Consider the following 23,589-nt stretch of genomic DNA (forward strand, 5'->3'; position numbering starts at 1 on the left):
AAGAATTTCAACAACCATGTTAGAGCCCTGCAGACTATGGGCAGACTACAAAATGGTACATGGAAGAATGCTTAAGTGAAAAAGCACTGAGCGATGACCAAGCTAAGCTAAGGGTGTTTCTGTTAGCTATACATCTCCCAAGGGCCAGAGTTCCCACCTTCCCAGGTGACCAATAGGCCGCTTAGAAACAATGGCCTATATCTCCTCCTGGTGTCCAATATTCTCTACCACTGCGAACCAGTAAAAACAGGCCAAAAAGAAAACACTACTGAACTCTATTGCCTAGCTAGAAAGAGAAATAAATGAAACATCAAGGAATCATTCAAATACAGAATAGTAAAATTAGAAAGCTATAATATATATTTTTCCAAGAAACTACAGACTCTGAACAAAATAACTAAGTTTAAAAAAATCTATAATTAGAATTTGTCATACACAACCCTAGTGCAAACAACAAAATAATTTCCATCAAAGTAAAATCTTTTCATAAAATATGCTGAAATGGAGATAAAAATTTATATTCTTAACATACCCAAACAAACAACATGCAATGCATTTTTAACATATTTACCCTATCTTCTGTGGCTAGAAAACATAGTAATTATGAGCATAGAAAGGACCAGCCCTGCTGCAGTAGGGTCACAGGTTCCCATGATCAGCTTTTCCAGTAGCTAATTGGAATACAGTGTTCAACTTTGCATCTGAGCAGATTGTTTTAGTCTCAGAAACTTGGTTCCAAGATATTTCTACTCAAAGAAAGCATTCAAAAAATGAGATGAAAACAATTTTATTCTCTGGAGTATAGATTAAAGGGTTCCGAAATAAAAGAATTGCTTCATTGCTATTTTTTGCAAACATAATAGCTCTGACCAGATATAACTTTAGGTTTGACAGCAACTCTAAATTTTAAGTTTGAAAATTTGAGTATATGTTTCAAATTTCAACTCCAGATGTGATAATAGTTCAGGTACTTTGATGAATAAATCTGTCAAATTTTTATTGTTCAAGAAGCTTCCATGTGGAGGGGGAATTTAGCTCTTCTTCCATCAAGAGCACTTACATCTACATAAAAGTAACAACTGAGATGAAAAAGGGTGGATTGTATGTAGTCAAACCCTCTCAGGAAAACCAAAGCCTAATAATAACTTGACTTGGAAAAATCCTGAATATTAGAGCACACGCTATAGCATCCAGAACATTTCTGAAGGACTCCTTTTCAGATGTTAACATAAAAAGCAGAACCTATCTCCTCAAATGTATACATAACTAGGAAAAACACTTGCAGATTTTTTGAGCAATTGGTCTAAATACAGAGCATAGGGTACAAATTAATACTCTGCTCAAATTTAGTGAACATTGAATTTACTTAGCTATGAAAGAATGCAATTTACTTCAAAGTTTAATTTTAAAAAGCTAGCTTCTTTATAAAAATATTTACAAACAATGTTTTGAAATCTGTTTTGAATCTATGTTTTGAAATACAAATACTCAAACAGCCCACTTTATTAAATTTGTGGTTTAACTTATCCTACTTATATCTATAAAAAGGCTAATATTAAAACTATACATATAATCATTTCTACCTGTGACACTTTGGTTAGATCCTAAATGAGTATTATGCTTAATAGTGAGTCACTGTCCTGGTCCTCATTTATAAGTTAGATAAGCTTTAAAAAATGAGACATTTTATCCTATCACTAAATCTAAAGGCTTTGGCCTTGTTGAGGATGGCAGAGGATTATAACTAAACTATCTCAGATGTGAATAATATCTTGCAAATCCTCAAAGAATAACATGACTACTCTTTGCAGGTTGCACAATATTATTATATTGTCACAACATGAAGTACTGGTATTTTCAAAAAGTCTAGTTTACTTCATGCTGCCAATGAGTATCCTGTTTTAATTCCTTACAGGAAAGGCTTAATCGGGCATAAGCTATACAAAGCTCAAATTAAATTTACAAGTAGCCCTCATTCATTTCTGCTTTGACAGTATACAGGTACAACTGAAATCTGCTGAGTACATCTAGTTAATGTAGGGTGACTCATCTCTCAGGGAGAACACAGCTCTGCTGCCAGAACGAATGGGTTTTAAACTCTAGCAGCTAACAAGAAAATACTTAAGCCAAAATTTCTCTTACAAAGTATGAGATATAACCTAACTCCTACCTACCTAGTTCAATCTAGGCTTTAGAACTTCATTTCTAAGTATTTGTTTTGATGGATTTGTGTAAGTCTGAAGTTAACAAATCACAAATATGTTCAAATGTGTGTATGTATGCATCATGCATATTATGTGTCTATCTATCTATATTTTTTTTTTAAGAAAAACTTTCAGCCAGGTACAGATGACTCACACCTCTAATCCTAGTTACTCAGGAGGTTGAGATCTAAGGATTAAGGCTCAAAGCCAGCCCAGGCAAGAAAGTCTGTGAGTCTCTTAACTCCAATTAACCACAAAAAGCTGGAACTGGAAGTGGAGCTGTGGTTCAAAGTGGTATGATGCTAGTTTTGACAACAAAAGCTCAGGGACAGAGCTTAAACCCTGAGTGCAAGCTCCAGGAATGGCACAAATTTTTTTAAAGAAAATTTAAAAAAGAAAACCTCCTCCGCCCCCAAATTAGAAATTATATCAGTCTGACATAAACTTAAATCTATATCTCCTCTTTATTTCCCCTTAAAGGGTTAAATCAATAAGAGGGGCAATTTCAGAGCATCTCACCATGACAAGAAAACCAAGCACAATTTAACTACCTCCTGTTGTCCTGCATTTAAGGAATGCTTGCTGTGTCATGACAACAGCACACTGACAACTTATTTTGGCAGACTGTTTTTGAAGAACTGTTTTCAAGGCATATTTGTACACATGACTCTACTTCTAGCTTTATTTATTTTTTCCCAAAATGGCTATTGCCCTACTGGTCTCACAGTCTTACAAATGTTAAACACCAAAAATTTGTTTGACTTATTGGAAAGGGCTTTTAAGAACTTTAGGATTTTTGTCTAGAACAAAAGCTTTATCAGCTGGTACCAGTCACTGCTTCTTGGGGAAAAAACAACAGAAACAGTACTGATTAAAATCTAACATATCTCGTTTCCAACAGGACACCTACCATAAATGTATACACTTAATCTATAAAGGGCTTCTATCCTACACTTACACATCTCCAAATCTTGCTATCATATCTACAGTGACTGTCACTAAAGGGATGGATATGAGAATTCAAACCTCAAAGTAAATTGTCCAGTCAAGAATCTAATATTAATTATTCTTTGTAGGTGATTAATTCAGCATCAGTGTCTCTCCAATGTCTGTGTCTGAACAGCAAACATTTTCTAGATGTTTTTCCATTTATCCAAGAAAAATTACAGAGCCCAAATTATTATTTTACCTGTAAATCAGAATTCTTTAATATCATACTAAATAACTTTAGTTTGCTCTACCAGAACCGAGTTATATTTATATGGACGTGAAAAGGACAACTAAGAAAAATGTTTACTGTCTTCCTAAGTGCTGAAAATATCAGACATTTCCTAAAGCAATCTCACTTGTTAAGAAGTATGGAAAACATGTAGTCAATATTATAAAATTCCCATTTGTAAAATAGCAGGATGACAAAACACCAAAATAAACCTTCCTATTCTTTTTTTTTTTTTTTTGTCGGTCATGGGGCTTGAACTCTGGGCCTGAGCACTGTCCCTCAGCTCTTCACCTCAAGGCGAGCACTCTACCACTTGAGCTACAGTGCCACTTCTGGTTTTCTGAGTGTTTATTGGAGATAGTTTCATGGACTTTCCTGCCTGGGCTGGCTTTGAACCGTGATCCTCAGATCTCAGCCTCCTGAGTAGCTAGGATTACAGCGTGAGCCGCTGGCGCCTGGCTATAACCTTCCTGTTTTTTTTTTTTTAGCACATTTTAATGCATAGATGAATTATTAAACAAAAATAGAAATGACTAGGATCCATAGGTGAAGATATATATATATATATATATATATAAAGCCTTCCTATTCTTAAAGAGACACCCACTTCTGAGGCCTCAATGCACTGTTTCTGAGTGTTGGGCCAGGCAACTGCATACAGGTAAGCTCACTGGTAAATGGGTTGGGCAGGTAGGCCACACTGTTGCAACAATGCCACTGCTCATTGGCAGTGTCATATGATGCTCTCATTCCAGCCTAGGACATCATTTAGAATATTATCTAGGTTTACTGAGAGATTTAACATGGATTCAGAAAAGGACTATAATCCAGTATCTCAAGCCAAGCTGGTTTCCCAAGTTAAAATGAAAAGTATCACTAACTGGTATTTTAAAGATCTAAAGTTGGGTTGGGGTGTACCTTAGTGGAAAAGAGCTTGCCTAGCAACTAGTACAATGCCAATGCCCTGGGTTCAAGCCCCAATACCAAAAAAAAGAAATCACACACACACACTACAGTTAAAGATCTAAGTCTTCATAATAATTGTCTCAAGCAAGAAACGATGTTGAAAGAGTGACACTAATCAAGATGCACTGTATTCATAAACTGCTTTGCTGAATGTCAACTCTTCTATATAGCTTTTTAAAAGATAATTAAAAACGTTTTAGTAATAAATGCTAAAATTAATGTGGAAGTATAGTAAGAGAGAATACATTCTCAGACTACCTCCCACCTCCCTACAAGACATTCACTCATTAACCAGAGAAAAATACAACTTAACAATAACAACCCAAGGATACCACCTTAATTCAATGACCAAAGTCACATTATCACACAGTGAGACAAAAGACAGTGTATATGCCTCTGGACAGCTTACATGGAAAAAGCCACCAGATACTTCTGCAAATAACCAGGAATAAACATCAGATAAATCTAGGGGTATGCACAAACTAACTGGCCTCTACTCCTCAAAAATGTTAGTTTTGAGACACCAAGAGTAACTATTCCAGATTAAAGAAACCTGACAGCAAAAAGAAATGTCAGAGACTAGAGAAAACAAAATTTCCCTCTTTTGGGAGGTGAGGTGGGGGTGGGCAGGAGGCATTTCTGAGGTGTAAAACAGGGCCTAGAGCTCTCTCATTTGGCTTTTTAAAAAAAATGAACGCCAAAGCTCTACCACTGGCGCCACGCCTCCAGTTCTGGCTTTTTGCTGATTAATTGGTGATAAGAGTGTCACAGATTTGTCTGCCTTGGCTGGTCCTGAACCTCAGATATCAGCCTCTTGAGAGGTAGGACTGTAAGGTGCGAGCCATTGATGCTCCAAACTTTTCCTTGCTAACAAAAAAATTAGTAGGAAAGTTGCACACTTAAGTAGTTTACAGATTAGAGGAAATCTTTACAAACAAGTCTGAAATAATTTCACAATTTCTTTAAAAAAAACTACGATGTGTTGAACTTATATTCTTAAATGTATTCTTAAATGTACTAAAAGGAACTTGGAACCTGCAGTGACATGAATGTTTCTCTGTGAATTCCCCTCGCTTCAGGGAGAGGTGCCAATAAACAAAAATAGCTATTAAGAAAAATGCTGGCCACAGATGGATCACATGGTACCTACACTTTAACAGTGGGACCTGCACTGTCTTACCCTTTACTTTCAAGTATTTACTACAACCACCAGTACTCCAGATTAGCCAGAATCCAATAGTAACCAATAACATGTTTCCATATGTTTTAAAGGGAGCCAAGATTCTACCTATATGTAGTATCAAATTCATAGAGATAGAAATGGATGTCTGTGTCAAGGGCTGGGTGAAGGGGAGGGAGGAGTTACTATTTATTTATGGGTACAAAGTTGTGGTTTTGTAAGATTAGAGTTCTACAGAGGGATGCTGGTAATGGCTGCACAACCTGAATGATTTTAAAGGCATTAAATCATACATTTAAAAGTGATTAAATAATAATCTGATGGATTATTTTACCACTATAAAGGACAGTTTTTAAAAAGTCAACTTAAAGAGCTAGTGGCTCATGACTGTAATCCTAGCTACTCAGGAGGCTGAGATCTGTGGCACTGTGGCTCAAGTAATAGAGCGACAGCCTTGAACACCAAAAAATCAGGGATAAAGCCCAGGCCATGAATTCAAGCCCCAAAACTGGCAAAAAAAAAAAAAAAAAAAAAGTTAATTCATTTATCTTGAAAAGTCAAATAATTATTTACACTAGGTTCTTATTATGTCCAAGCTGAAGTTCACAACTTTATAATTTCCTTTATGTTAGCTATTAACACACATGGACACGATATTACACATAGTAAAATTTAAGGTGACAAATGATTTTAAAAGTGTTTTAAAATGATAATTCTAAATCTCTAAGCCTCTCTTCTGAATTTATTTTTTCCTAGGAAAAGAATGTAAAACTCCAGCTGGGCCTGGTGTCATATACCTATAATCCTAGCACTTAGGAAGCAAAGGAAGGAAGACTGAGGGTTCGAGGTCAGCCTGAGCTCACAGTGAGAAATACTCTATCTCAAAAATTAAAACAAACAACAATAAAGACAATAAATAAATAAAACTCACAAGATCCTTAAGGCTTGTGGTAAAAAAAACAGAGGAAAAAGTGGGCAAAGACCATAGCACCACCAGAGATGGCTTTCTGACACATGATGATGGTCAAGGGGGAAAGTGAAAGAAGGGGTGACATTGTCCAAAAAGAAAGGGACTTGAAATGGCAACTCCTCTGTACAACACCTTAATAATAACAATAAAATTACAGTTTAAAAAATGAAAGGCTTGGAGTTGAAGCTCTAATACCTGCACAAAAACAAAACCAAAACCCAGAAAAAAGGCTAAGAGATGTGGCTCAAGCAATATAGTGCCTGCCTAGCAAACACAAAACCTCGAGCTAAATTCTAGTACTTCTAGGATTAAAAAGAAAAAGAAAAAAAAAAAAGAAACTAGCCTCTCTGACTTAGGTAAAATTAAGGTCAAATATAACTATGGATTATTTCCAAACCTAGTTTTAGACCAGAATAATTTTAAAACATTAAAGACAAAAACAAAGCTAGCATTTTAAAATAAGTATAAATGAAGGAAGAAAGGAAACAAGAAACAATACTGAACGTATTATCATAAAAAGAATATATATTCCCTTGAGAAAGTCTGGAAATACAATGTATTATCTATCAGTTTAACTCACCTCCCGAGTAGCTAGCTGGTTGCTGAGTTCTTCAGCCTTCTCAACATCCCATTCTTCCACAGCCTGGTCTATCCTCTTTTCGAGACCTGACTAGAAAGAAAAAGAAACCTACAAATTAAGGGCAGCAAAGAAAGTCAACCATCTGCTAGCCAAAACTATTTCATAGGATTAAACCAAATACATTACGATCATTTCTCTCTCACAGTAACTGTAGGCAACAGCTATTACATTTACAGATGGTAAGTCTCAGAAACAATAAATTACTTACCCAAAGTCACCTAACTTCTCAAAATAATAATAAAAGGACACACAAATTCAGATTTCTTTTGTGTGAATTCAGCGTTTTCCCTTAATAATGTTAATGAGAGAACAAAAATTATGTAGTACTTAAGGTTTAGGGCCCTTATGTGGCAGACCCTGGGTTTGTTACTATTGAGAAAGTTGACTTAACCCTATAATCCCTGAAATAATGTTAGCTAATGTTTAAGGATGAGAAAACAGAGCCTGAAGTGCCCAGTATATAAATGCAGAGTTGCTCAGAGCCTTCATTCTCAGCCACACTCATTCCTGATGCCCATGATTAAGTGACAAGTGTTCCCTTCCAGTTCCTTCTCTAAAGAAGTTCCAGTTCCTTCTATCTAAAGACCTGGGAAATCAACCAGCTTCTTTGCTTATTCCCACACTATTGGGAGACCTTCATTTAATTATCCTTCGTAATGTCTCCAATGCTTTCTTCCTATTCTTGTCCAATCTTCCAGATATTTCTCTGGAACAACATCCTGACTCTTTCAACATCTTTTATTTTCAGGAATCTCTGACTCTACTTATCTCAAAATTCTACACTCTTTGGCCAATACCACTCCAATCATGCAATTGAAGTACCATTCTGGTCTTGTCAATCCATCAACTACTCTGGTCCATGCAAAGCTAAGGAACTTATGCCACAATGCAAATCAAATTCCAGAGTGTTTCAACTATATGACTGTTTCCTCCACCTCAGCTCCAGATATACTAAGCTTCCTAATCTCTTCACATTTGTCATTTTGTCAACATACCTCTTTCTGTGATGTTCTTCATTCACTGTCTATTTTCAAATGCTACTATTTTCTCTGTTTCCCTATACTGTAGCCCCATTGATCTGCCACCCTTCCCCACACCTATACCAGTGGGCTTTCCACTCTATACTGTCACTGTGCCATATGCTTCCCTTCAGCACTCACTGATCTGACACACTGCCTGTTTCTTCTCTTGGGTTCTATGATCAGTCAGGACATAACTGGCTTGGTATAGTCCCAAATATACCCACATCCATCCACACAGGAAGTACTCAGTCTGTTCTATTACACTTAGGCTCACCTGCAGTACTTCATGCTTGCATCAATAATGAAAGGACCACACCCAATGTTCCCACATTGGGAACATTTTTAACATTATCATCTTGAAGTCCTCAAGAGAATTCCATACAGTAATATCAAGAAATAATGCCCTTCTGCTCAAGTATTTTTAACCAGGGTTATGTGTTACTACATGTATGTAATTCTTTCCAGTTACTAACAAATATTTCTTGTAGGCTGAGAAAATATCTTCACCATCTTGGCTTCCAAACCTTAGTATAAAACCTACACTTAAAACCACACATCATTTAATTTTTACTAAAAATAGTTATTTTTTTTAATGTTAATGACTTCTCCTTCCAGTGCAAAATATTAGGTACTTCCTCAAATACCACTGGGACTGATGAAGCAAAACATGAGTATCAAATTCAATTGCTCTGGCATCCGAGATTCAGGTAATCTGATAGCTCACCTCAGAGTTTATGTAATTAGTCAATCATCTCAGACTTGCTCCAGTCTTTCACCTCAGCAATTTGTTCACTAATTCACTCTCAAGTCTGCCTTGCTGGTTCCATACAGCAGCTCAGTTCCCTCCCTCTTTTCTAGGCTTTCTGAGATTTAAGAGACCTGGGTTCTGTGCTCATTTATACCAGAACCTAGAATGACCACAGATCAAGGAATAAAGAGGTATCCACTCTTTTTTCATCACAGATACCCAAGAAGAAGCCAGCTGTCTTCATACTGTACCAACTTGTTATTGTCCTTTGGTTGCCATGGAGCTACAGCTCCAAATTTAATGTCCGTGAGAGAGAACATACCCATTTTCTAGGAACTCGTATGAACTGATGAGCTTATTATAGGTACAATTTTTACTTAAAAGTCAGTTAAAATTACAAATCCAGACAGATGCCAGTTGCTCACATCTGTAAGCTACTTTAAAAGGATCACATCAGGAAGACTGCAAGGACTCAAAAAACTTACTTCAACCAATACTTGGGCACTGTGGTGTACACTTGTCATCATAGCTAAGATGGGCTGAGATGAGGAGTATCATAATTCCAGGCCATCCCAAGCAAAAAAAAATGTTGGTGATGATACCCCATCTCAAAAGAAAAGGCTGAGTGTGGTGGTACCTGTCATCTCACCTATGTGGGAAACATTTATGTGATCTAGGCTACCTTGGGCAGAAAGCAAGATCCTATCTTAAAAATAACCAAAGCAAAAAAGGCTGGTGATTTAGGCAGAAGAATTTCATGCCTAGCAAGCATGAAATCCTGAGTTCAAACCTCAGTACAGCATTAAATAAATAATTTTAAAAATAATAATTTCCATTCCCCTAAGCTATTCAGACCAGGAGAACGTAGTTACAGCTCTGGGTAATCAGATCCTTCTCCTAAGTCTCAGACTTCTCAAAGAATATGAGATTGCTGATTGAGAAGTCACAATGCCTTCCTAGAAATAAAATCCTAGATTTTTACTATGTTTTCAACTTTGTATTTAGCTTTCAGAAATTGTTTGTTTTTCTAGATATAACTGTTCTTTCCTTTTTCTCTTCTTTCATACAATTACGGTAAAATAAAAGTATTCCTTTTTTACTTTTGAAATGTTTTTATTCTATATATACACTCAAGTTGTGTATCTGTAAGAACACATTAACATTTCAAATACATGTAAAATGCTTCTGTTTTTGAAATATTTTTTTCCTATAAAACCTTCCCATCTCCTTAAGAATTAAAGTTCACAGCAGTTTACCAACAGCTCAGCTGTTGAGCCCCAGGCTGGATACTAACTCATGCACTAAACAACCCTGGGTACGTTTCTAAACATCAACGGGTTAAAGTTAGCACATACGCAATTAAGCAAGAATCAAACCACTCTCTGTACAAGGTACAAAAGTATCTAGTCCAATTTTCAGAATATAGCAATCATTCAGTAAGTGATATTAAGATGTCATTAAGGCCAGAAAAGGCTTGATCTCATTGCTACAGACCTCACCATAGTTCTTCAAGGACTCAGACCCAAGTCCAAGTCCTAACAGTTCAATTCTGGGGAAAGAAAGTAGTCACAGAAACTTTTAAGTTGGACCCTGGAGCAGCTTTTGACATACCCAGGGTATCTTTCACAGCAGAGAGTGGTGGGAGGGGCAGGGCACTGACGAGGGCTGTACTGCTTGGTATACATCTAACTTTTTTGGCTAGAATCAGAATTTTGCTTAAGATATGTCTCAACACAGACAAAGACACATAGGAATGGCAATTTGGCCACAGGTGGAAAATCCATCTAAGGGCGGTACCTAACAGGTTCCCATGAGGCACCCACTACCCTCTAATTAGCGAAGCTTTGCTACAGACGTCAAAGATGGCACGACTACAGACATGACCACAATTTATGGGCACGAGGGTTAATATTATAAACTCATACGTGCACATGCAGAGATTCTTTAAATACGTGATTAAAATGCTTCAACTCAAACTATACCACAGTATATTTTGCAGAAATCTATTTGTTTAACAACATATTCAACTTTTTTTTTTTTTTTTGTCAGTCATGGGGCTTAAACTTTGGGCCTGGGCACTGTCCCTCAGCTCTTGAGTTCAAGGCTAGTGCTCTACCATTTGAGCCACAGCACCACTTCTGGTTTTCTGGTGGTTTACTGGAGATAAGAATTCCACGGACTTCCCTGCTCAGGATGGCTTTGAACCTCGATACTCAGATCTCAGCCTGCTGAGTGGCTAGGATTACAGGCATGAACCACCAGTGCCTGGCTGAATATATTGAACTTAATATAAATAAACATAATATAAATAACCTACTGAAATTTGCTTTAGTACTGACTAAACTTAAATATCTAGGAAAAATGAGCCAATTTCTCAAAAAAAGGGGGATAGGACAATATAAATACAAATAATTTATTAACAAATTATATATTTATGATTTTGTTACCTTAACTAATGCTTAAATCATTTGAGACAGATAAGAAAAAACTAAGCTCAGCTATTATTTTAGTAAAATCTAGCCTTGGAACCAAATGATATGAGTTTAGTGTTCTTTTATTTACCTGCTATTTATATTCTCTAACCAGTTATGCTGAGAGTAAGTTTCTTCATCTGGGTTACAGAGTAACATGGGCTCTGCCTGCACTCCTTACAGGAATCACCAGGGGTCAAGAGAGAATGCTTTGTAACTAACACAGGTGAACTTCAGAGTACCACACCACAACACTCCCCTACTTCTCCACCTCCCTCCTCATCTACTCAAAGGCAACCTTAGCTATTATTTGATTGATGTGTGGGAGTTCTGCATAAGAGTCTGGACAAAGAAGTACTCCACTAAAAGATTAAAAAAACGTTTGAAAAAGCTACACTACTCAACAGCTTCCTCTCATAACAACTTTAAAACAATGCTGCACAGTAACTCTAAAAATTAGTAAAAAATACTTTTAAGTTTTCAGTCTAAAAGGTATCTAACACACACACACACACACACACACACACACACACACACACACACACACACACACACACACACACACACACACACACACACACACACACACACACACACACACACACACACACACACACACACACACACACACACACACACACACACACACACACACCCTCTGCTGACTCACTAATCAAACTGAGTCAACTATAGAATACCGGAGGCATTTATAGTAAAGTTAATGAGTGAAATAGATTCAAAATAATTATGCTATGGTTAAGAATTATTATTAAGTCCAGACCTGCTGCCAGGAACACAATTATAGCTTATTTAGCACAAAGAATATTTTAAAACAGCTTGGCTATTAGATTATATTTAAAAGATGCAAGCCTTTCTGCACTGTTTTTGCAAGCAGGGGACAGCAGAGCTTTTAATACATATTCTCATTCTCTATTGAGCAACAGTTTAAACTTGGCACTGTTCCAAAGCAAGGGGGTGGGAGGATCTCAGGACAGACACAAAATTCAGAAGTTTGTTTTGCTTTACTGTTCTTGAAGGGTTTGAGTGAAAACAAAATAAAAAGGCTCTCTAAGAAATGGTAACAGATGAGTTGTTGCTGCAGCAAAAGAAAAGAATGGACTATAGATATCATGTTTACTTTTTCCCATGCTGCATGGCAGGTTTGCTCAATCCCCACTAGATTTCCTGAACAGAGTTAGCATTCTAGACTTACATTTATTCATAACTTTTATCTTGATGCCTCCAATATGGACATCCTTTAAAGATTATTTACTGTTGGATCACAGAAGACATTTCACCACGACAGCAAAAGAGGTGCCATGTAAAACCATGATCCTAAACCAAAGAATCAGTGTGGACTTGCTGGTATTCAATTACACCACACTGGGCTGGGAAGGTGACTCAGTGGTAGAGCGCTTGCCTTGCATGCCTGAGGCCCTGGGTTTAATTCCTCAGCACCACATAAGCAAAAAGAAAAAAGCCGGAAGTGGCGCTGTGGCTCAAGTGGTAGAGCACTAGCCTTGAGCTGAAGAGCTGAGGGACAGCACTCAGGCCCTGAGTTCAGGCCCCATGACCAGACCCCCCCCCCAACAAAAACAAAAACAAAAACAAAATAAAACAAAAAATCAATAACACCACAGTCCCAAGAGCAAATGAGATAATTTGGCTTCACTAAATCCTCCCTTTCTTTTCATGCTTGCATTTATTTGTACATCTTAAATGCTAGCAAAATCCTGAATAAATACAAGCCTTGCCACAATATTTCCTTGGCTAGAATACTGTCATAACTTTCTTAGCCAGATGCCTTTATATAGAGGAAGGTCTGCATTAAGAGAACCCAAAGTTATATATTTAGGTCACTGGGACTTAGAGCAATTTCCCTTAGAGATCTCACTTTTAAAATGGCCTTTGACATATAATATTCTGCTTCAATATTCTAAGGCATAACACAAGATAGAACACTAATTCCAAAACCTGAGCTGTTTAAAAGATTTTGTAGATGGATGCTGGTGGCTCATGCCTGTAATCTTAGCTATTAAGGAGGTTGTGATCTAGGATCGCAGTTCAAAGCAAGCCCAGGCAGAAAAGTCCGTGAGACTCTTATCTCCAATAAACCACCAGAAAACCAGACGTGGCGCTGTGGTTCAAGTGGTAGAGAGCATGCCTTGAGCTAAAGAGTTGAGGGAGACAGAGCCCAGGCCCACAGTTCAAGCCCCCATGACTGACAGAAAAAAAAATTTTTTTGTATAAATAATCCCTGAAACTCCACAAACATCAAATTCTAGACCATAAAATGCAAAATAGCCACATGTGGCCAGGATTAAGAAGATACAATTTCATATATAGGATGATAATAAAATTCTAGTAGACTTCAAAACCTATCCCTGACATTTCTGCTTTTAGAATGGCTAAGTTTTTCATGGCTTCAACTTCGCTAAGAAACGACTTAAACATTCTAAAGTCAATAAAAGTAATGAGAGAACATAACAAATACTCAGGTCATTTAACTCACAAGTAAAACTTTTAAGTCCAATATTTAACCATTCACTCTCTCAAAGTCCCCCATCAGTGACTGGGACTCTACACCACATGTGCCAGAAACAGACCATGCACCGGGAGGAAGAGCATGAGCCTCCCTGATGCTTTAGAACAAATCTGATACAACCAAGAGCAGCCTTGCCACAATGCTCTCCTTCCAGCCCACCACAATCACAAGGGTCAAGTGCAAAGCAATTATACTTCCAAAAGGTCACTACCCCTTGTGCAGTGAGCCCGGGAAACTCAAGAGCAGTGTCATGAAACCTGGGTTTCCCTTTCAACTATGCTAGTGATCTTTCTTTGCACGAAATTCATCATTTCTAGACCTGCTGGAGATAATTGCTCAGTAGCAGTAATTAGCTACAGAAAGTGGTGCTGGTTCCAGTTACCCAATGTTCTAGTGACTATATCCAGATGATAAGAATTCTTTAGAAAGCTGGAATAAAAGCGTCACATGCGGTGGTGTGCGCCTATAGGTCCAGCTACTGAAAGACTGAGACAGGACATCATTTGAGTCCCAGGAATTCAACACCAACCTGGGCAAGACAACAAAATTCCATCTCAAGAAACAAAACAACAAATTCTATTGTGATAGCCCCTTAATGTAGGCTGCTTCAGTGCTACAATACCACCAAATAATGAATTCAAGAGGAAGTGAGTGTTGGTGGTTCACGCCTGTAATCCTAACTACTCATGAAGCTGAGATCTGAGGATCATGGTTCAAAGCCAGCCCAAGCAGCAAAGTCTGTGAGACTCTTATCTCCAATTACACACCACAAAATTAAAAAGTGGAGCTATGTGGTAGAGAGCTAGCCTTAAGCAAAAAAGCTCACAGACAGTGCCCAGGCCCTGGATTCAGGCCTCGACTAGGGAAAAAAAAATAATCCAAAGAATTTTTCTCAGGAAATACTAGTTATCAGAAAATGGCAAAGGTCTCTAAGTACATATAGCAGTCTATAGCAATAATCCATGCAAAAAGCATCTGTCTAAACTATGTACCAGACACATTATACCTGGACTTCAACTAGCCCTCTGTCTCTAACCCTATTACTCAGCACTTGATTTCCATGCTCTAAGAGCCTGTCAACATCCTCTATGTGAATATGAGTTATTCTTTCAAGCCTTTCCCAAGTTCTATAGACTGACACCAATAAATGTGTACCTCAAGTGCAGAGTCTCCTCTGAGCCTCCACTTCATGAAACCACTTCTTACCTACTCTGTCCTATATTCCATTTAAAACCCCTTGTCCCACACTGAATGCTGGCTATGCCCCAGTCTCAATCTTCCGCCTCCTAATCTTTCTCAACTTCCCAATTAGTATCATCGCACACACCATTTTCTAAGGCAAAACCTTGAATGGCTCTCTCCTAAGATCTAATAAGTGATAAAAGACAAATACTGTCAATTATACTTTTCCACTATACCTCAATTCCATCCACACATTTCTCCATCTTCATCAGCGTTACTTTTGTTCAAACCATGACCATCTTGTCCCAAGAATGGTTTATTAAATTTTTCTTATCTACTTTCACTACACTACAATCTATTCTCCTTAAATAAATTAGATCATGTCTCTCTCTTGACTTAAAACCTTTTACTAATGGCTTAATTTCATTGTGAACCAAATCTATATCCTTACTACGTCTTTTAGGTCCTGCCCTAATTTGGTCCACTGTTCTTTGAGTCATTGGCCACTGAAGATAATTTCATTTGTGTTTTGCATAAAAAGAGAAGGAAAAATAAACAGAATTAGCTATTTTATCTAATGTGATAAGTTTCTATCTTCATATTAAGTTTCATTTTCAGATTATCTAATTTATAATAAAATGAATATTAAAACATTTGTGAGACTTTTGAATAGAGTATCTTCAGAGTTGAATTATTTATTAAGCTGATATATTTATCAAACTTATCTTGGGCCACTAGCTACCCAACTCCATTCCAATCTGGGCAGCCTTCTTTTTTTTTTTTTTGGGGGGGGGGTCTGGTTGTAGGGCCTGAACTCTGGGCCTGGGTGCTGTCCCTCAGCTCTTCAGCTCAAGGCTAGCGTTCTACCACTTGAGCCACAGCACCACTTCCGGCTTTTTTCTTTTTGCTTATGTGGTGTTGAGGAATCGATCCCTGGGCCTCAGGCATGCAAGGCAAGCGGTCTACCACTGAGCCACCTTCCCAGGGCAGCCTTCTTAAAGTTATCAAAGGTCCCAGGAAGTTCCTTTCCCTAAGATCATTATCCATGTTACTGATCATTCTTTAGTAAGTCTTTGCCTATCCTTAAGGTTGCAATAAAATGGCCTTTTAAGAAAAACTTTTGCCAGGCGCCAGTGGCTCACGCCTGTAATCCTAGCTACTGAGGAGGCTGAGATCTGAGGATCATGGTTCAAAGCCAGCCCGGGCAGAAAAGTCCGTGAGACTCTTATCTCCAATTAACCACCAGAAAACTGGAAGTGGTGCTGTGGCTCAAGCGGTAGAGCGCTTGCCTTGAGCTGAAGAGCGCAGGGATAGTGCCCAAGCCCAGAGTTCAAGCCCCATGACCAACAAAAAAAAAAAAAAAAGAAAAGAAAAACATTAACATCATCATTTTAGTATTTTCACAATTGTTCTTTTCTTTATTAAGAGTTTTAAGCTAGATATCCACTTGTTTATCTAGCATCTTTTTAGCACACAGTACTAAAGATTCTTTGAATAAATATCTTAGGGAAAGCTAATCACATGTATGTTCTACTAGCTAATATAAGTTGCAGCTAAAAGAGCTTACCTTTTCAACTTTTTTCTTTTTCACAGGAGGTTCAAATCTATCATTGGCTCCAAAATACTGAGTAAGCTCCTTCCACTGGGCTTCATTTAAGGACTGTTCACTGGAAGAAGGTATAGTTTTATTTACAAGAAATGTATTTATTTTTACTTTTACTATTGTAAACTGGTTTTATAAGTACTAACTAGAGGTAAACACTCCAGCTACTTGGACAAATTCTATCATGCTTCCTGTTTTAACTATTTTAAACTATACCTACCTATGAGATTCTTTTTCATTCTTCAACTTATCTGAAAAGAATTCAGAGTGTTAATACTTAAGTATTCAGTTGTTATTTCAAAATCAGGTTTTAAAAAACTACTTAATGTAGTCACAATTTTCATCAGTACCAGGCAATCGAAATTTGAAATAATACCACCTTTCCTGGAGCGCTTTCTTTTTCTTCCTCTGAATCTTGAGGCTGAAGTTTTCTGCTCAGAATGTTTTTTATGCAATTCTTGAAATTTCTATGTACAAATAAAAGAAAAAAAAGCAGTTGAGTAAAACATATATTTGACAACCCCCATTCAAAAACCAATATGTAACTGGGAACCTATAATCCTAGCTAATCCTAGTCACACTTGTAATCTTAGCTACTCATCAGATTGAAATTTGAGGACTGCAGTTCAAAGCCAGCCCAGGTAGAAAAGTCCATAAGATTCTGATTTCTAATTAACCAGCAAAAAGCTCACTAACCTTGAGCAAAAATCCTCAGGGACAGCACTCCAAACCCTGAGTTCAAACCCCAAGACTGGAAAAAAAATAAAGTAATACAAATATACTTGTTCTTGTCTTATAAATATATCAGCTTAATAAATAATTCAGCTCTGAAGATACTCTATCGAAAAGTCTCACAAATGTTTTAATATTCATTTGTTATACTATAAATTGTCTGGATAATCTGAAAATGAAACAATATGAAGATAAAAATTTACCTATCACATTAGATAAAATAGCTAACTTCTGTCTATTTTTCCTTCTCTTTTTATGCAAAACACAAATGAAATTATCTCCAGTGGCCAATGACTCAAAGAACAATGAAAGCATTCTGAGCCCCACTTCCCTACTTGTACCCCAAGAACACATTCTGTCCAACACAGAGACACAAGGTAGCACATACTTTCACAAGAGCACATCAGAGAAAACCTACATTCCACATATTTATGGGAATTCCAGAAGGGCACTCTTCATATGCATTTGCCTGGACCTGGGGCTCAGTTGCTGGCCCATCTTCTGGGAGATTTGAGGCATCTGATTTCCTACTGGTCCCATCCTCTTTAACTTCTTGTAAGCTAAATTTGGAGTTCTCAGGTATGGCTTCATCTTCAGAATTTGACTCAATATCACTTTCATTCAGGCCAGGAGGTAATAGCCCACTCCACATCCTTTTTTCTAGAAGGAAAAAGATTAATTTAAATGTACAGTAGCCATGGAAACAATTTTAAAAGACATTCCAGGAGCCTAACAAATCTATCAATGATCTCTGCAAATAATCGATCTAAACTTTCTTTTTCTTAGTCTATAATGAGATGAACCCTCCTTATTAAAGCAGCAGTTTAAAAATTACTTTAAACAAATTTGCTATGCATGTACAAATAAAATAGGGGCTTGGGTTCTCTAATACATGGACAATTCTATCTAAAAAGTGAAATTCAATAAAACATTAATATAAAACAAAATAAAGGTAGATGTTTCCTCTATATTCAAGTATATAAACTAAAAGAACAATAATTTAAAGGAAAAATTTAAGCTATGTAAATTGTCTGAAGAGGTGTGACAGTAAAAAAAAACTCTGTTTTAATTTTTACACAGTTTCCTAAGGTAACACTAAAATGAAATACAATTCTAACCTTTAACAAGAACAACAAAATGTAGCACTTAGAATAGCAAACTCTATGTGGAAAATTAATGTTAAAACTGAAGACAGAATTTAGAATTAGTTACGTAGCCCATTCCCAGAGACAATTATTAAGTTTAATAAAAATGATTTTTAAAATGATGTAATTATTTGCTAAAATTTTGGTAACTGAGCATCTTGTTATTGCTGATCTCCATGGCACCAATCATTTATGCATACCTACTGAGCCAGGTTGTACCTCTCCTGATTTGGTATAAATCTAAAGGAGTATTTTTCTGCCCCGTATTGTCATTAGATAGTAAAACCAAACAAAAAACAAAATCCTCTCTATTGGAGTGACAGGCATCAGAATTCTTTTTTTTTAAATGAACTCTTTCTCCCAGGTCCAAAGAATCATGTTTTTTTGTGGTTTTGGTTCAAATTCATCAGTTGTTGATTCTTTAAAACATTCTCAACAAAATATTCTCTTGGCTTTTTATGAGGAAGAGCTGAGCCAGGGGTCTGTGGTTCACACCTGTAATCCTAGCTGTTCAGAAGACTGAGATCTGAGGATTGCAGTTCAAAGGTAGCCTGGGCAAGCAAAGTCCATGAGACTTAATCACCAAAAAGTCAGAAATGGAGCTGTGGCTCAAGTGGCAGGTAGTGAACTATCCTTGAGCAAAAAAGTGCAGAGACAATGCCCAAGCCCTGAGTTGAAGTCCCAGTACCAGCATTAAAAAAAAAAGAAAGAAAGAAAGAAAGAAAGAAACAAGAGATAAGCTATTCAATGGTGCTGAAGAGGATACAGGGATCCAGAAAATGTGAACAAGAAAACCTTAAGATCTCTTGGTTACTGTTATTATTTCAATGACCACAAATTATGTTTTTATTGTTTCTATTATAAGTAGCATGACTCCCAAGACTTTTGAAATTTCTAATATTTATGGTCCATTCAGACTGATACAATTTATCTATTCCCTAAGTGCTAGGTGCAATTCAGGAAATAAGATTGGTCTACCATACTACCAGAAAGATAATGGAAGTGAAGTTATGTAAAGGTTCTTCTCAAGCAGTAGACTTAATTTTCTATTAGAATTCCTTTTTAAAAATAGAGGCCTAAAATTATAAAAGCTCTAGGCCCCATAAAACCTGTATCCATCCCTAAACCTGGCCTATGAATCTTAACAGCTGGAATAAAAGTACTTGAGATACTCTTACCAAAGGCTAGCATGTAAAATATGTCAATATTTATACCATGAGGAGGAAGTATTTCTGAAGTAGAATTTAGTTATTTTTATTTTATAATCCTTTAAAACTACTTTCCACTGTTCTAATGAGCAAAGATGGGGGTGCAGTAATTAGTTCCAACATTACCTTACAACTGCCATATAATATACCATTAGGCTCATTATCCATCTGAGTACTTCAAGGTAGTAATAAGTAGGGCCTGTGTTAGAAAGCACTGCTTCTTCTCCTGTCCATTCACTGTGTACCAAGCACTGAGGACAATACACAAAACAGGCAAAAATCCACAGTCTCTGGGAGCAATGCTTCTGTGGATCAGCACAAGTGTCACTCAGCCAGATCCAAATTGTGCCTTCCCCAGGAGCAGTGACACAGTTCTGTAGACCAGTTTTAGCATTCCTGCTGTATAAGTCTATGCTCTGGGCACTCAAATGTGTCTGCCCCTGGGGAGCAGCTTCAGGTACCCTAAAGAAGGCAAGCTTTTCCTCACTGGCCTTCAAGCAGTTACCCCTTTTTTAACGGCTTTTCTGGGCTTTCTCAAAATTATTTTTAGTTCCCATTGATCTGGCATTTAAAAGTGTTCTCAATATGGTATTCATCTGGTAAGATAATTTTCTGGGTGTATCTCAGGAGGAAAAAAGAAAAACATAAAACAAACAAACCCATTAAAAAAAAAAAAGATGCTTATCAGAGATGTTCTGATAAGCATAGATAACCGTGGCTACTTGTAATGGTGCCTGCAAAACAGAGTTGCCTGGGTTAGGAAGCAGACTAACTGCAAACCAGCCAACTGGAGAGGCCCTGGAGTGACTTCTGTCATGGGCTCATGTTTGAAAACACGGTCTTCCTACATAGCACATACATGTCATTCAAACATTCTAAATTGACACCATGTTGAGCCTCCTGTTACTCTGTTTCAGCTACTCTGGAGGATGAGTCTTCATTTCTTTGAGGTGTCCCTGTCTGATTCCTTTTAGTTTCTTTTGTAACAGTAAGGCAAATTACTCCTTAAGAAATTTACTCAGCCATCTTAAGATGTAATACCAGAGAAGCTGAACTTGATTCCCTCCCGCCCAAGTAGCTTTATAGCCAGTTTCATGTAACAGTGAATGCATTAATTTGTAAATATCCAGTTTTTATCCTATAACTCCATTTTTAAATTTAATCATTTTTGCCCTTTGATCCAGTTGTACTTTATCTTTTTTTCTCTAAGGAAAATGTAAATAATTCAGGGTACACCTTTTATCTGTGAATATGACCCTCTTATTTTATTTCATACACTAGTCACTTCTGAAATTAAGATTTTTTTCTATCTCACAATTATTCTACAAAATGTTCCATATGTACTCCACACAATACACAGTCCTAAGATGACACAATTTACTGTGCATATTTCTGTATTTACCTAGTTTGAATATCTGGGTCTTCTCTCACTTTACAAACAATTATGATAGTTATTTAGTAGACAGTGGCAAAAACCAATGCACTCAGAACAGAGCATAGTTAGCAGTTCCTGATCTATGCTTTTTGCAATTATATGACAACAGTATCAGGGATCACTAATACTATCAGTAATTTTAAAATATCATATTTTACTTTTCCTTTCAGTAAGACAATAGTGCCATTCACATTCAAGTCAAAAGAGCTCAACTTACTGAAGACCTTCAACACATGTTCAACAAAAATGCACCCTACGAGCCTGATTTCCCTATGAAAAACAATTAACATACTTTACTACATTATATTAATTTGTTAAATATATATGTAATATATCATATATTGCATATATATTAATATATTAACTAATTAATATATGCTACACCATAATATTGTAAATTATAATATGTATTACATAGTTTACCAAATATAAACTCAGACTATGGAGCCCATAGAGATATGAAATCATAAAGGGCATAAGTCTTCCGAACCCCTTGATTATAGCAGGAAAAACAATCTTTAAGTCAGAAGTTGATTTCTACTCCAGAGCAAGCCACTGCATTTGTCTGGATCTATATCCACCAATGTCTAAAAAGATGATTTCTGAGATGTCCTACCCCTCTACAATGTTTATTATCTTAATATTAAGTGCTCCAAATGCCCAGAGCTACCTCACTCCTTGCTGTAACACATCCCATTTTCTCCAATATTATGTGATTCTGATTAAGTCCCAATAAGTTTCTTTTCTCTACCTCAAAATCCACCCAAATGGAGAAAGTGCAGCTCAGAACACTGAAAAAAATTAAAGAAACAGAAGATAAAACACAAAGAGGAAACAAAGCAGGTCACTGTCACACGTGGCATGTAAACAAGGTTAACAGGCGTTTGTGCTCACCACTAATTCTCACAATCACTCTTCCAGTAAAAAAAAAAATTTTTTAAACAGTCAAGGCTACTGACTAGCCTAATGTATTGGAATCCTCTTATTGTACAAAACTTAAAACTTAGGCTTCAAATTATGAACTTTCAGAGAGCAGAATGGGTCCAAAGATTGATTCTAATCTATGATTACTGGATTATTGAAATTAGAGTACTGGTTACTGAAATTTGGTCAAGGAAAAACTTTTCTGTACTGTTCTTAACTAAGAACAGAAAGCTATGTTGTTAGGATAAATTACAATACATGAATGTCACATTCACAGGTTTTTGAGTAGTAATGTCACAGTTTCTGGAAGACCGGGAAACTGTTTATGACCAAATCCACAAGGATAATATGAGCAGCTCTACGTTTCTAGAATTTGAATTTCATTTTCATCAAGTGAAACGGTCTTACATACCATATTCTGTATGCAATTAGAAATCTGAATCTTGTCTTAACCACCATTCACTCACTAGTCTGAAAGACCTTGTTCAATGCTTACACAAATAATCAGTTTCTGTGCTGAGGAATTAATTTACTAAAACAGTTTAAGCATATAAATATCATCAATTTAAATGTCTTATTTATGAGACAAATGTATTTCCTTTTCTCAAGAAATCACAGGCGTAAGTTCAAATCTGAGTTCGAATCGTGTCTGCTTCTCCGCACGCCTGCATGCCAGGGCTTTAATTCGAGAACGTGTTTCAGTCGAGGCGTGGTCAAACACTTCCCCAGACCCCTGACCTTGTTTGCAACGATTTGCAATTAACCAGTAAGCATCCGAAGGCTCCTCCGAAGTCGTGTTCGCTGCGAGAATACTTACAGAGTTCAAGACTGCAAGAGAAAGACACACCTTTTTCCTGCCAGGCCGCACAACCCGGAACTCCGCAGGCTCCGTGGCGACGGGGCCAAGCTCCAACCTGCGATCGGGTGCGACCCGGTCCCGCGCACGAACTAAGGCCGTCCCTGTGGGGGCGGCTAGTCTACCGAGCCGGCTTCCCGCGAGCGGGCAGCTTCCCGGGACGGAGCCGCAGCACGCAGGGCTCGGCCACCCCGCTCGACCCCTCCGCTCACCCTTACTCCCTGCGGCCGGGAAACCCGCACCCCTGACCGCAGGCCCTGGCCGGCGCCGCGGAGCCCCTCGGAGCGACGCGGACGGAGCCCCGCCGTCGTCCCTGTGGGCCCGTTGCCGGCTACCGTAAAGCCGGACCGGCGAGCTCTCTCCGCCGCTCTCACAGCCACCCGCGACCAGGACCCGCCCGCGAAGCTGTCCGAGCCCGCCGGAAGGCAGCCCCACGACCAGCCGTACTCACCGGCCAGTAAACAGCAGCCCGGCCGCCATCTTAGGACCTCGTCAACATCGCGCCTTCTCATTGGCTGCGTCGTCCCAGCCAATGGGGT

At 37.7% G+C, this 23,589-nt stretch overlaps 1 protein-coding gene across 3 annotated transcripts in view; it reads right to left on the minus strand.

Annotated features, from left to right (window-relative positions):
* Fam204a (family with sequence similarity 204 member A) overlaps nt 1-23,546 on the minus strand; it is a 30,961-nt gene extending 7,415 nt beyond the window's left edge. The window contains exons 1-6 of one of the 3 annotated variants that reach the window (XM_069988117.1): nt 23,263-23,460; nt 17,901-18,142; nt 17,130-17,217; nt 16,971-17,001; nt 16,715-16,814; nt 7,120-7,209 (exon numbers count right to left, since the gene is read on the minus strand). In XM_069988117.1, the coding sequence (XP_069844218.1) occupies nt 7,120-7,209; nt 16,715-16,814; nt 16,971-17,001; nt 17,130-17,217; nt 17,901-18,134 (543 nt within the window). In that variant the 5' untranslated portion in view covers nt 18,135-18,142; nt 23,263-23,460. Of the gene's footprint in view, nt 1-7,119; nt 7,210-16,714; nt 16,815-16,970; nt 17,002-17,129; nt 17,218-17,900; nt 18,143-23,041; nt 23,208-23,262; nt 23,461-23,501 lie in introns of those variants that run through there. The other 2 variants (XM_069988115.1, XM_069988114.1) reach the window with 2 other exon arrangements.
* Nucleotides 23,547-23,589: the final 43 nt, after the last annotated feature.

The sequence above is a fragment of the Dipodomys merriami genome, unplaced genomic scaffold (genome assembly GCF_024711535.1).
Source record: "Dipodomys merriami isolate MVZ:Mamm:240054 unplaced genomic scaffold, mDipMer1.0.p SCAF_35, whole genome shotgun sequence".
In the NCBI taxonomy this organism is placed as follows: Eukaryota; Metazoa; Chordata; class Mammalia; order Rodentia; family Heteromyidae; genus Dipodomys; species Dipodomys merriami.